The sequence below is a fragment of the Anolis carolinensis genome, chromosome 1, assembly GCF_035594765.1.
Source record: "Anolis carolinensis isolate JA03-04 chromosome 1, rAnoCar3.1.pri, whole genome shotgun sequence".
Lineage (NCBI taxonomy): Eukaryota > Metazoa > Chordata > Lepidosauria > Squamata > Dactyloidae > Anolis > Anolis carolinensis.
In genome coordinates this window covers 361,574,452-361,586,677 of record NC_085841.1, presented here as the reverse complement: position 1 = coordinate 361,586,677, position 12,226 = coordinate 361,574,452, and the positions used below count along the sequence as shown (strand labels likewise).

The following is a 12,226-nucleotide window of genomic DNA, read 5'->3' as shown; positions in this document are numbered from 1 at the left end:
GGAACTCCTGTCTGTCTGATGAAGGAAATTTTCCCCTTTTGAAAAAAGCTCAGCTTCTCATGTGTCGTGTTAGATTTATCAAAAGCCACTAACTATTGTTGTTGTTAATTTCTTCAATCTCTAGACTAGAGATTTCCAGAGATAACATAGAATAGGATAGGATAGAATAGCTTTATTGTCATTGTACTATTGCACAACGAAATTAAATGCTTTCCCCAGTGCACATCACAAAACAACACACCCATCCTTCCACACTCCCACCACCACCGCACATTATATATAATAACATTTTAATTAAATCTGCAAATAGTCAAAGCCACAAAAGCTAGTTTCAAACTGTCTTGGCTAGACAACAAACCCCCAGGAAAGAGCACAAAAGAAACCACAGTGCTCTGTGGTTTTGTGTCATCACAATCTGGGCCTCAAACTAGTTCCTGGGTTCCCTGTGCAATAGAAAGAAAACCCTATGGAAATCTGCACAGTGAAACCACTTTTCAGCACAGGTTTGAAACTGATTTTAGTGATCAGTGTAGATGCGCAGTGTGATTCTGTGGTGACAGCCTAGATAATTTATGGATAAATGGAAGATAGAGCAAAAATAGTGTGTCGATTTGGAAGTTATTATAGGGTAAGACTGACATGTTAGCCCCACAGTAGAAGCTGAAGCTGAGATGAGTCATGAAACTGAGCAGAAGGCAGCAGACAACAATAACTTTGTCCAACTTACTCACAGCATTGGCTGAGATCGAGAAAATGTATTCCAAGCATCTTTGTTTTCTTCTTCGTGGTCTCTGTGAAAGTTGCACATAAGTGCGAATTTCACAGATGACCACTTGAAGAAACACGGTTACAAGTAAGCGACCGTTCCTCATACCACTTTAGAGTTAAACAAAGGCAGAGGACCATGAGCCATAGCTACTACATACATGCTTATCCTTTTCTGAGATCTATGTGAGCAGCACAAAATGAAAACAGAGCTTGTTTGTTGTTCAGGAGGATGTTCTCATAGCCTGTTATTACAGTGGATGGTGTGGACCTGAGCACATGGTATTGCAGATGCAGCCTTTCTAGCATAGCACAACAATGCATGCCAACTGTTGTCAAAATGAAGTTAATCAAGTTAACTACATCAAAGAATTTACAATTCTTACTTTACGCCAGCAATACAACACTGGAACATTTTCCAGATGTTTTTCAATATTCGAGTAGCAGATTGGACTACTAGATAGCCATAGGCCATGCTTGTGAATTCTGACTCAATTACATTATGAAACACAATTTTTGTTCCTGGATTATAAATACAATTTCTTAATTGAGTCTGTCATAAAAGCATGGAAAAAGTTAATTAAACTGCAAAAACTTTGTTTTTTGTGAGACATCGTGCTGCAAATCTTGCTATAGTTTTTCAGTGAATATCTCATCGGGTCTCAACCAATTCAACCATTGGCTGCCACAAAAACAAAGTTTCTGGGGTATAACAGCTACTTTCAAAGTAAAGACCACACAATTAAACAGGAAATAGCACTTTCAAACCACGAACAAATAATTTTTCAAACTTTGCCTTCCAAAGTTTGGTTCATCTGAGGTTTGCTTCCAGAGCCTCATCATCCAAGATCTCCTTGAATCAAGGCCCACCATTGACACATATGGCACTTTGGCATGATAAAACCATAACTGTATTTAGTCGAAGGACGGTCAGGAAGTCATTTATTCATCTGAGGTAGTGGTTTTACATAGTTTACTAGTGTGATTATAAAATTAAAAATACGAAAGTGGTGCAATAGACAGGCCAGGCTTTCAGAGATTGAAATGAAGTTGTGTGTGTATTTGAGACTAGCTAGAAATTTTTGCGCATCAGATAGTAACTGGTGCTTAGTACAGGTTGAGCATCCTTAATCCAGAAATTCGAAATGCTCCAAAATCCAAAACTTGATGCTCTTTGAAGTTGTGTTGCTGGCATGGCTGCTCAGTTGTTCATAAGGCAGGAGCAGGTAGCCGATGGGTTACCAGAGACTGACTTCCTATACAATAATTGATATATATAATATTTTATTGTCATTGTACATTGTACAGCAAAATTAAATATTTTCCCCAGCACACATCACAAATCAACACATCCATCCCTCCACACTCCCACCACCACCTATGTGAAGTCATGGAGTTCAATATAGTTATAACATTAGAATAAAAGTTGTCTTTCATGTATATAACAGGTATTATATATGTTGCTAAAATCCCCAGTCTCTCTCCAGGCTTCTGTCTCATACACAACACAAAAACAAACAAGTGAGAAGCGAAGCTGTAGAAATACATGAGGATCTCTGAGATGGCACGAGTCTTATATTGCACCAAATACTGCACCATTTTACAGATATCCCAGAATTTTTAAAAGAAAATCCCAAACACTTCTGGTCCAAAGCATTTTGGATAAGAGTTGTTCAACCCATACCTTTCGTTTTGTTTGGAAAGTGGGCATCCATTTCTTGTGGCTGCCAATTGCACAGGGCTCCATTTCCAAATATTCTTCTAACATTGTTTTGTGTACATACAGCATTTTGCTAAAACTAAACTGTAGGCTGTAGCTCACAATAAGTGTATTGTAATGTATAGGATGACCTGTTGCACTAATAGTAATAATTGCATCAATTGGGAAGGATTGTGTGGATGCATTGTGAACACCATTGCCTGGCGCATTTTGCATATCCCTAGAGTGCGTCTACTCTGTAGAAATAATGCAGTTTGGCACTACTTTAACTGATGTGACTCAGTGCTATAGAATCGTGAGTGTTGTAGTTTTGCAATGCTTTTAGCCTTCTCTGCCAATGAGTGCTGCTGCCTCACCAAAATACAGCTCCCAGGATTCCATAACATCGAGTCATGGCAGTAAAAAGCAGTGTTGAACTGCATTTATTCTGCAGTGTAGATGCATCTATGGTCTGTATGTTGTCAAAGGCTTTTATGGCTGGAATCACAGGTTTGTTGTATGTTTTCCGGGCAGTATGGCCATGTTCCTGAGGATGCCTGCCATAGATGTGGGTGAAACGTCAGGAGAGAAGGCTTCTGGAACATGGCCATATAGCCCGGAAAACACACAACAACCTCATCTATGGTCTCTTTTTTCCTACTTTGCAAAGCGTATATTTTTTGCAAGTTTTTAATTGCATTTTAATTTGTGGGTGGTCTTGAATCCTAATCTTAGAGGAGAGGTGGATATAAATAAAGTTAGAAACAACAACAGCAATAAATAACTATTGGAACGCAACCACATCCTGCACAAGTTTGTAGTCCTCAGAGATGAGATGTTTGCTGTGAGTTAATTAGTAAAGTAATATCTAGTATTGAATAAAGTCTTTATAAGTTATGAAGCTTCACTCTGCTACTGTATTGTTGAAGCTCCTTCACTAAAAGCTTCCAGTCTGATGCTGATGCTACTGCTTTACCTTTTTTGAATGCTTTTTGGCAAATATACCCCTCAACAATAACTATTAGTGCTGCTGCTTAATAATATTTAATATTCCCTTTTGTTGCTCCCACTTGTAGATGTTCCTGCCTGGCTCAAAAGTCTGCGCCTCCACAAATACGCTGCCCTTTTCTCCCAGATGACCTACGACGAAATGATGGCCCTCACCGAGTGTCAGCTCGAGGCTCAAGTGAGTGAATGCTAACTAGTACTAAGGGTTGGTTTGGCCATAGAAGCCAGAGTTTGGAAAAGTAACTCTTTGGGACAACTACTCCCAGAATCCCCCTATTGAAAAGTAACTTATTCTAAAACACAAACCTAGTCACTGTTGCACCTCAGCGCTGGTTCACCTTGCTCTTAAGACACACTTCACCACAGCAGACTTGGTTTTTTGCAGTTTATTGATAAAAGATAGCAAAGTCTTATTAAAAAGCAGTAAAGAAAGCAATAGTCCAATTGCAAAGGCAACCTGCAGAATATAGTTCAAAGTCTCTGTAGAATACAGTTCAAAGTCTCTAGTATAGCAAGTCAGTCCTGAAAATCAAGGTAGCATGAACTCCAAAATACAATCCAAAACATAGGATCTAGGCATGAACAAAAAGCAAGAATCCTTTTCCATGAGCAGAGACAAGGCAGGAATTAAGCTTCCAAAATCAATGTTACTTGGTTTGAAATCTTTCCCTGTTTCTCCCTATTTAACCATGCTTACAGGCTAAGAAAGCATTCCTCTGTCCTTGAGTTCCCACACGCTTCCCAGCTATTTTCAGAGAACGCCTGGGACGATGAACTCTTAACCTTAACCTTGTATCTCTATCTAAAAAAGACTCCTCTGACTCGCTGCCCGAGCCACCTGTGACTTGTTGATGTTCTAAATCCTGTGAAAGGTCACCTTTATCACTGACTTCTGCTTCAGTCTGTTTATCACAACCTTCTGCTTTCCTGCTAGCCTGTGGCCTTTCTTACAATTCAGAGCCTTCAACATTTCCTTGATCAGCCTGCATTTCTGACAATTCAGAGCCTTCAACATTTCCTTGGTCAGCCTGCATAAACCCAAATCCCCCTTCTTCATCAGACTGAACCACAACAGTTGCATCCATTTACTCAAGGCTCAGTGTGCAGCTATGGTGCAGTTTGATACTACTCTTTTAAGTGCCATAGCTCAATGTTATGTAATGCTGGAAGATGTAATTTGGCGAAACACCTGCATTCCTTGACAGAGAGGGCTAAAGACCTAGTTGAACTAAAACTCCCTTGATTCCATAGCATTGAGCCATGGCAGTTCAAGTGGTGTCAAACTGCATTCATTCTACAATGTCGATGCAGCCTTTGGCTAGCACAATAAACGTATTGGAACTTGGATAAGAAATTTGACGTCAATGAAAGAAGTCCAACCTTTTTTCAGGAACCTGATTCTGGTGGTATTTTGGGATTATTATTAATAATAATATTAACAACAACAACATGTTATTATGGCACGATATAGCTTTAAGTACAGGACACTGCATCTTATTTCCCCCAAAATAAATATTTTGGTGATAGTATGAAGTCTTTGGTTCCTAGTTTCACAGCATGAGACAATAACAAAGGCTTTACTATTCAACTAAGTCCATTTCAGCTTTTTCCATAAGTTCAATGTCCCAAAATTATTTTATACTAAGCTTCAATGGAAAGCTGCTGCAGGTTTTTCCCTGTTTTCATGCCTGGAAACTGTGTTTTGCTTTTTACCCTGAAGTTCATGGTACCTTGTTTTTCAGGACTGATTTCCTACATCTGAGTCTTTGGATTTATACTCTGCAAATGGCTTTTACTACTGGATTATATTGTTTTTATTGACTGCCATTGCATTTGGATGTTTGCTATGTTTACTGCTTTTAATTCAGACTTTGCTATCTTTTATCAATAAACTGTTTAAACTTAGCCTGCTGCGGTGGAGTGTGTGTTAAGAGCAAGGTGAACCAGCGCTGAGGTGCAACAAAGGGTTCTTTCAGTGCAAAATGTTTATAATAATGCAAAGATACCTATGTTAATTTTTGTTGCAGAACGTTACCAAAGGCGCGAGGCACAAAATCGTGATCAGTATCCAAAAGCTAAAAGAGAGGCAGAACCTCCTCAAGTCCCTGGAACGGGTGAGTTGGTTTCGAAGTGTTATTTCCTGTTTAATTGTGTGTTCCTTACTCTGAAAGTAGTTGTTATACTCCAGAAACTTTCTTTTGGTGGCTGTTGGGTCTCCAAACCGCCCCTGACTTATACAAGAGCCTTTTTAAAAAATATATTTTTATTACATTACTATTAATTTGTTACAAAGAAAAGAAAAATCTTTACAATCCATATAATTAAGTCTTTTCCTTACATACTTACATTCCCACCACATATGAATATCTGTCCCCCTTTCTTGACAACCCCTCCAACATTTTTCTGAACAGCTCTTATCCATATTATGTATCTTTATTGGGGTCAAATACCACATCCATACTATCTTGTAGTAGTTTTCTTTTATTCTAATTGATAAATTTTTAAGATGCCTTGCTTTCCATAATTTTTCCCAATTTCTTTCTCCTACTTTTATTCCCAGTTCTTCCATATTTCCCTTGTTAATATCCCTTTCCTCCCACCTTTAATCTCTATTAATCTATATATATAAAAGGGTAATGAAATTTCGGCCTAGGACAAAACAACAAAACTACACATCCCAGAAACACTAAACTTGGCAGCACAACCCCTCATCCATGCCTCTACGTTCATACAACAAAAAGAAAAGAAAAATAAAGTCCTAATTAGAGGGAGAGGAATAATTGCTTTCATCCAATTGCTGCCAGTTAGAAGGCTAAGCTCCGCCCACTTGGCCTCCTAGCAACCCACTCAGCCCAGGGGACAGGCAGAGTTAGGCCTCACGTAGGCCTCTTCCACACTACCTATAAAATACAGATTATCTGATTTCCCATACCACCATACTTCGCCACAGCAACGCGTGGTTGGGCACAGCTAGTCTATATATATAAAAGGGTAATGAAATTTCGGCCTAGGACAAAACAACAAAACTACACATCCCAGAAACACTAAACTTGGCAGCACAACCCCTCATCCATGCCTCTACGTTCATACAACAAAAAGCTCCAGCTACTCCAGAAAACGGCCAGGCTTTGAGACTGCAAGGCTATTCACTGCTATTCCACCTGGCCAACAAAGGATTCCCATAAGCCACAGCAACACGTGGCCGGGCAAAGCTAGTATTTTATATATCGTACTGGTTATCCCTTTTGGATATTCATTTCCCTCTTTAGTCTGTTCTTTTAATATTATATTTTCAAATTTTGTTGGTTCTTTTTCCTCCCAGCTCTTTCTTTGCCAATTTTGGAACCATTGATCTAGTTGGACCCAATGAAGCCATGATATATTTAAATCACCTAGGACTCCCTTTACGTTGTTTTCCTCCTGATTTATACAAGAGCTTAATGTAAGAATTAGTATATACCAGGCCTGGGCAAACTTGGGCCAACCAGGTGTTTTGGACTTCAACTACCACCATTCCTAACAGCCTCGGGCCCTTTCCTTTTCCCCTCTGCCGCTTAAGTCCAAAACACCTGGAGGGCCCAAGTTTGCCCATGCCTGGTATATATAATATTACATAAACCCATCCACCTCCGTTTGGATCTCTTTCAGCCACTCTGCAGTTTGCCGGGGTTTATTTACTCTGCTCATTTATATTACAGTGAGGCTGTGTTTAGGAAACCAGCTGGAGATAATGCAGGTGTAATAGATCTCTCTCGGCGTTAATATTAGCTTCTGAAGGCCAAGGAGCAACCTGTGGTTTTTTTAAATATATGATTTCTGAGCAATTCTATACCTTTCTCGGCCCCGCATTTGAAATACCGAATTGTTTATTGACTTGGTTTTCAGGAACACGCCGTCGCAACCATGAGTGTATTGTACAATACATATGAATATGTTTTAATGGATGTTTACCTGTGAACGTTTAATACTGCTGTGTTTAATTCTGCTTTAACGCTTGAATCTATATATATAAAAGAGTAATGAAATTTCGGCCTAGGACAAGACAGCAAAACTAGACATCCCAGAAACACTAAACTTGGCAGCACAACCCATCATTCATGCCTCTATGTTCATACAATAAACAGCTCCAGCTACTCCAGAAAATGGCCAGGCTTTGAGACTGCAAGGCTATTCACTGCTATTCCACCTGGCCAACAAAGGATTCCCATAAGCCACAGCAACGCGTGGCCGGGCAAAGCTAGTATTTGTATATTTTATATGATGTGGTCATAGTTTGAGCGTAAGGCACTTTGAGGCCCCTTCTACACAGCTGAATAAAATCTAGATTATCTTATCTGACCTTCAGCCTAGCTTCCGCCTACCTAGCGGTTCGAAAGCTAAATATGAGTAGATAAATAGGGACCGTTTAAAAGTGGGTTACATGGCAGTGTAGACTCAGATAATCCAGTTCAAACCGATACTGTCGGTTATCTGCCTTGATATTTTGGATTATATGGCAGTGTACAAAGGTCCTGAGTCTCCATCGGGGAAGATAAATCAGGGTATAAATAAACATAAACAAACATAATAATAATAATAATAATAATAATAATAATAATAATAATAATACATTTGAATTAAAGTAGAACCATGACTTCTTTCAATCTGGATACCTTGCTCCTGTTGGCGCTGTCTAGAATCGTATTGGCTTTTTTAGCTGCTGCATCACACTGTTGGCTCATTTACAGTCCTTTCTTCCCCCCCTTTTCTGAATTTTATCTGCTCTGAACTGGATTATATAACAGTGTAGACTCAGATAATCCATTTCAACGTTGATAATGTGAATTATCTGCCTCAATATTCTGGATTATATGGCAGTGTAGAAAGGCCCTGAGTCTCCTTCAGGAAAGATAAATCAGGGTATAAATAAACATAAACAAACATAAACTTACAAATAATAATAATAATAATAACAACAACAACAACACATTTGCAACCATGACTTCTCTCAGTCTGAATACTACGCTCCTGTTGGCGCAGCCTAGAATTGTATTGGACTTTTTAGCTGCTGCATCACACTGTTGGCTCATTTACAGTCCTTTCCCCCCCCTTTTTTTGAATTTTTAAAATTAATTTATCAATCAAAATGCATAAGTATACATTCTTTCCTCATTTTACAGTATCTTAGTCATGTCATATTGTATACAATCTGACAGCAAAAAAAATCAAGAACATCTTTAAGCATATTTCTTATCAGTTTTAAACTTTTCCATTACAACTTTACTCCATATCCCTCTACTACACACCTTTTATCTACTTATACATGTTTTGTTTTTTATTATTATTGTTGTTGTTGTTATTATTTAAATACAGTAGAGTCTCACTTATCCAACACTCGCTTATCCAACGTTCTGGATTATCCAATGCTTTTTTGTAGTCAATGTTTTCAATACATCGTGATATTTTGGTGCTAAATTCGTAAATACAGTAATTTCTACATAGCATTACTGTGTATTGAACTACTTTTTCTGTCAAATTTGTGGTATAACATGATGTTTTGGTGCTTAATTTGTAAAAGCATAACCTGACTTGATGTTTAATAGGCTTTTCCTTAATCCCTCCTTATTATCCAACATATTCACTTATTCAACGTTCTGCCGGCCCGTTTATGTTGGATAAGTGAAACTCTACTGTAATTAATTTATCAATCAAAATGTATAAGTATACATAATAATAATAGTAATAATAATAGAACCAGACTTAGTGTGAATTAAAGTGGAACCATGACTTCTCTCAATCTGGATACTATGCTCCTGTTGGCACAGCTTAGAATCGTATTGGCTTTTTTAGCTGCTGCATCACACTGTTGGCTCCTTTACAGTTCTTTACATGTACTGCTTTCAAGCCAAGCGTTACCATTCTGTATTTGTGTGTTGCTTAAGTGTCGTACTGTTGGAATTCATGTGTTAGTTTTGGCTCAGCTCTGCATGATGTGTTGTCCTCAACCCGCAGGACATCCTGGAAGGTGGCAACCTCCGCGTCCCTCTCCAAGAGCTCCACCAAATGATCCTCACCCCGATCAAAGCCTACTCTTCTCGGACCTCGGCCGGGGACGGACACGGCCGGGACCCGGAGTCCCGCCGCCCCACGTCTCTCATCGTCTCCGACGGCCACGGTCCAGACTGCAAGGACTCCGCTTCCGGGGGGCTGCACCACCATCCGCACTTGCCGGGCTGCGAGGGCGAATCCGGAGGCATCCCTCTGGCCGAAGGAGACATCCCGGGGCAGTTCACGAAGGTGATGGGGAAAGGTGAGTCGTCTGCTTTCGTATTCATTCTCAGGAGAGAATACTTCTGGAACAAGGCCATACTGCCTGGAAAACACACAACAACCCTATATACACTCCACTTGCCTCACTGCCAACAGAACCTCTGAAGACCCATTAGCCACAGATGCATGCGAAACATTAGGAGAGAATGCTGCTGGAACATGGCCATACAGCCAGAAAAACTCACAACAACCCTGTGACTCCGGCCATGAAAGTCTTCGACACTACTTTGGGGTTTCCCAACCCTCACATAGCATACCAGTTGGCTCCCTGTAAGAAGTATGGTCCAAAAATTAGATTTCCAAAGTGTGTAGCACATATTGAGTCTGTATCTATGTCTGAGCATACAACTCCCGTCATCCGTGCTGGCTGGAGTTCATGGGAATTATAGGCAAAAATGTCTGGATGGGGCCAGGTTGGAGGAAAGAAAGTCTGGTGTAAATTGGCCTGTAGAACTTCTTAAGGATTATATAGACGGAAGATGAATAAATACTAATATGACATTTATTAATAAGGTGCGATTATAATGTACAATTAATGCAGTTTAGCTGCACATGCTATAGCTCAATGTTATGGGATCTTGTGATTTGTAGTTTGGCAAAGCATCTGCCAAGCTACTAATTAGGTGGGCCAAAAGGTCACAGGTTTGAATGCGGGGAGCAGAGTGAGCACCCACTGTTAGCCCCAGCTTCTCCCAACCAATAATAATAATAATAATAATAATAATAATAATAATAATAATAAAGTTTTTATTTAGATACCGCCCTATCCCCCGATGGGACTCAGGGCGGTTTCCAATCATAAAAACAACACATACATTACTTAACATACATAACACATTATTAAGCAAGGTAAAACAATACAATTATATAGCAATTAGCTGTACCCGGCCACGCGTTGCTGTGGCGAAGTATGGTGGTATGGGAAATAAAGTATTGAGGAATTGGTGGTAGTTAAGGTAAAGGGTAAAGGTGTGGAGTCCAGATAATCCAGTGCAAAGCAGATAATATAAGATTCTAAATGGGTTATATAGCTGTGTGGAAGGGCCTTGAGTCTACACTGCTATCTAATCCAGTGCAAATCACATAATCTGTATTTTATAGGCGGTGTGGAAGAGGCCTAAGTGAGGCCTAACTTTGCCTGTCCCCTGGGCTGAGTGGATTGCTAGGAGACTAAGTGGGCGTAGCTTAGCCTTCAAACTGGCAGCAATTGGATAAAAACAATTATTCCTCTCCGTCTAATTAGGACTTTATTTTTCTTTTCTTTTTGTTGTATCAACCTAGAGGTGTGGATGATGGGTTGTGTTGTCAATTTTCGAGGTTGTGGGGTGTTTAGTTTTGTTGTTTTGGCGGTCGCCAGGATTCCATCACTCTTTTATATATATATAGATAATTAACATTTACACAACCTGATCAAGGGTTAACACATACCAACCTAGCAGTTCAAAAACATGCAAATGTGAGTAGATCAATAGGTACTGCTTTGGCGGGGAGGTAACGGCGCTCCATGCAGTCATGCCTATGGCCACGTGACCTTGGAGGTGTCTACGGACAACGCCGGCTCTTCAGCTTAGAAATGGAGATGAGCACCAACCCCCAGAGTCGGACACGACTAGACTTAACATCAGGGGAAAACCTTTACTAAAGCATCTGCACTCTTTGGAAGATAAGTCTAAAGCTAAATTTCGCTAGGAATCCATGGCTTTGGACCATGGCAGTTAAAATGAACTGAGATTGCATTAATTCTACAATGTTGATGCAGTCACGATCATTTTCTTAGGGAAAATTGGTTGAGCACATCCTTTTGATATTCAATGACTCAGGAACTGGTTATGTGAAGCAGCCGCCTCATGCGCTTCTGATGTTCCCATGTGCCCTCTTGCGGCAAGCCGAGGTCTGCACCGCTTTGTGCCTGAGTGGGCGCCTTTCCATATGTAGGAGAATGCAAAGCGCCCAGCTGCTTCCTTTTTATAAATAGACTTTTAAATTGAGTTATTCCAGGTTGACGCCACACAGTAACAGAGACCGCAAAATAGAACCAAAGGCAGAAAGACATGAATGGCATCCGGGCCCTGCCTGCGTCCGCATTCATTGCCGTTGACTCTCCCGTTGGGAGTGACTCTTTTTTAGGTCATTGCCGTGCATTGCAAAGAAGCTTGACCCGGGTGCAAATTTCCCCATTTTCTTTCCCCCGACCACACTTGTAAAATGATTTTCACCTTTGCCTTGCAGTGTGTACTCAGCTTCTTGTCTCCAGGCCAGATGAGGAGAACATAAGTTCCTATCTACAGCTCATCGACAAATGCCTAATCCATGAGGTGAGTAAGGTCTAGTCTATATTTTCAGTCAGCCCTCTGGTTCACTCCGGTTAAAAGCACAGGTCCCCATAATAACTTGAGAAAACATGAACTGTATGGTCAACGTCAGCTGGTGGATCTAATTGTATTG

The 12,226-nt window shown here is 40.1% G+C and overlaps 1 protein-coding gene across 1 annotated transcript in view; it reads left to right on the top strand.

The window, feature by feature from the left end:
- The window catches only part of samd4a (sterile alpha motif domain containing 4A), a 160,577-nt gene that overhangs the window by 124,325 nt on the left and 24,026 nt on the right, over positions 1-12,226 (top strand). Inside the window, exons 4-7 of the mRNA XM_003227821.4 lie at positions 3,541-3,650; positions 5,500-5,586; positions 9,464-9,761; positions 12,011-12,096. Coding sequence (XP_003227869.3) covers positions 3,541-3,650; positions 5,500-5,586; positions 9,464-9,761; positions 12,011-12,096 — 581 coding nt within the window. The remainder of the gene's footprint in view (positions 1-3,540; positions 3,651-5,499; positions 5,587-9,463; positions 9,762-12,010; positions 12,097-12,226) is intronic.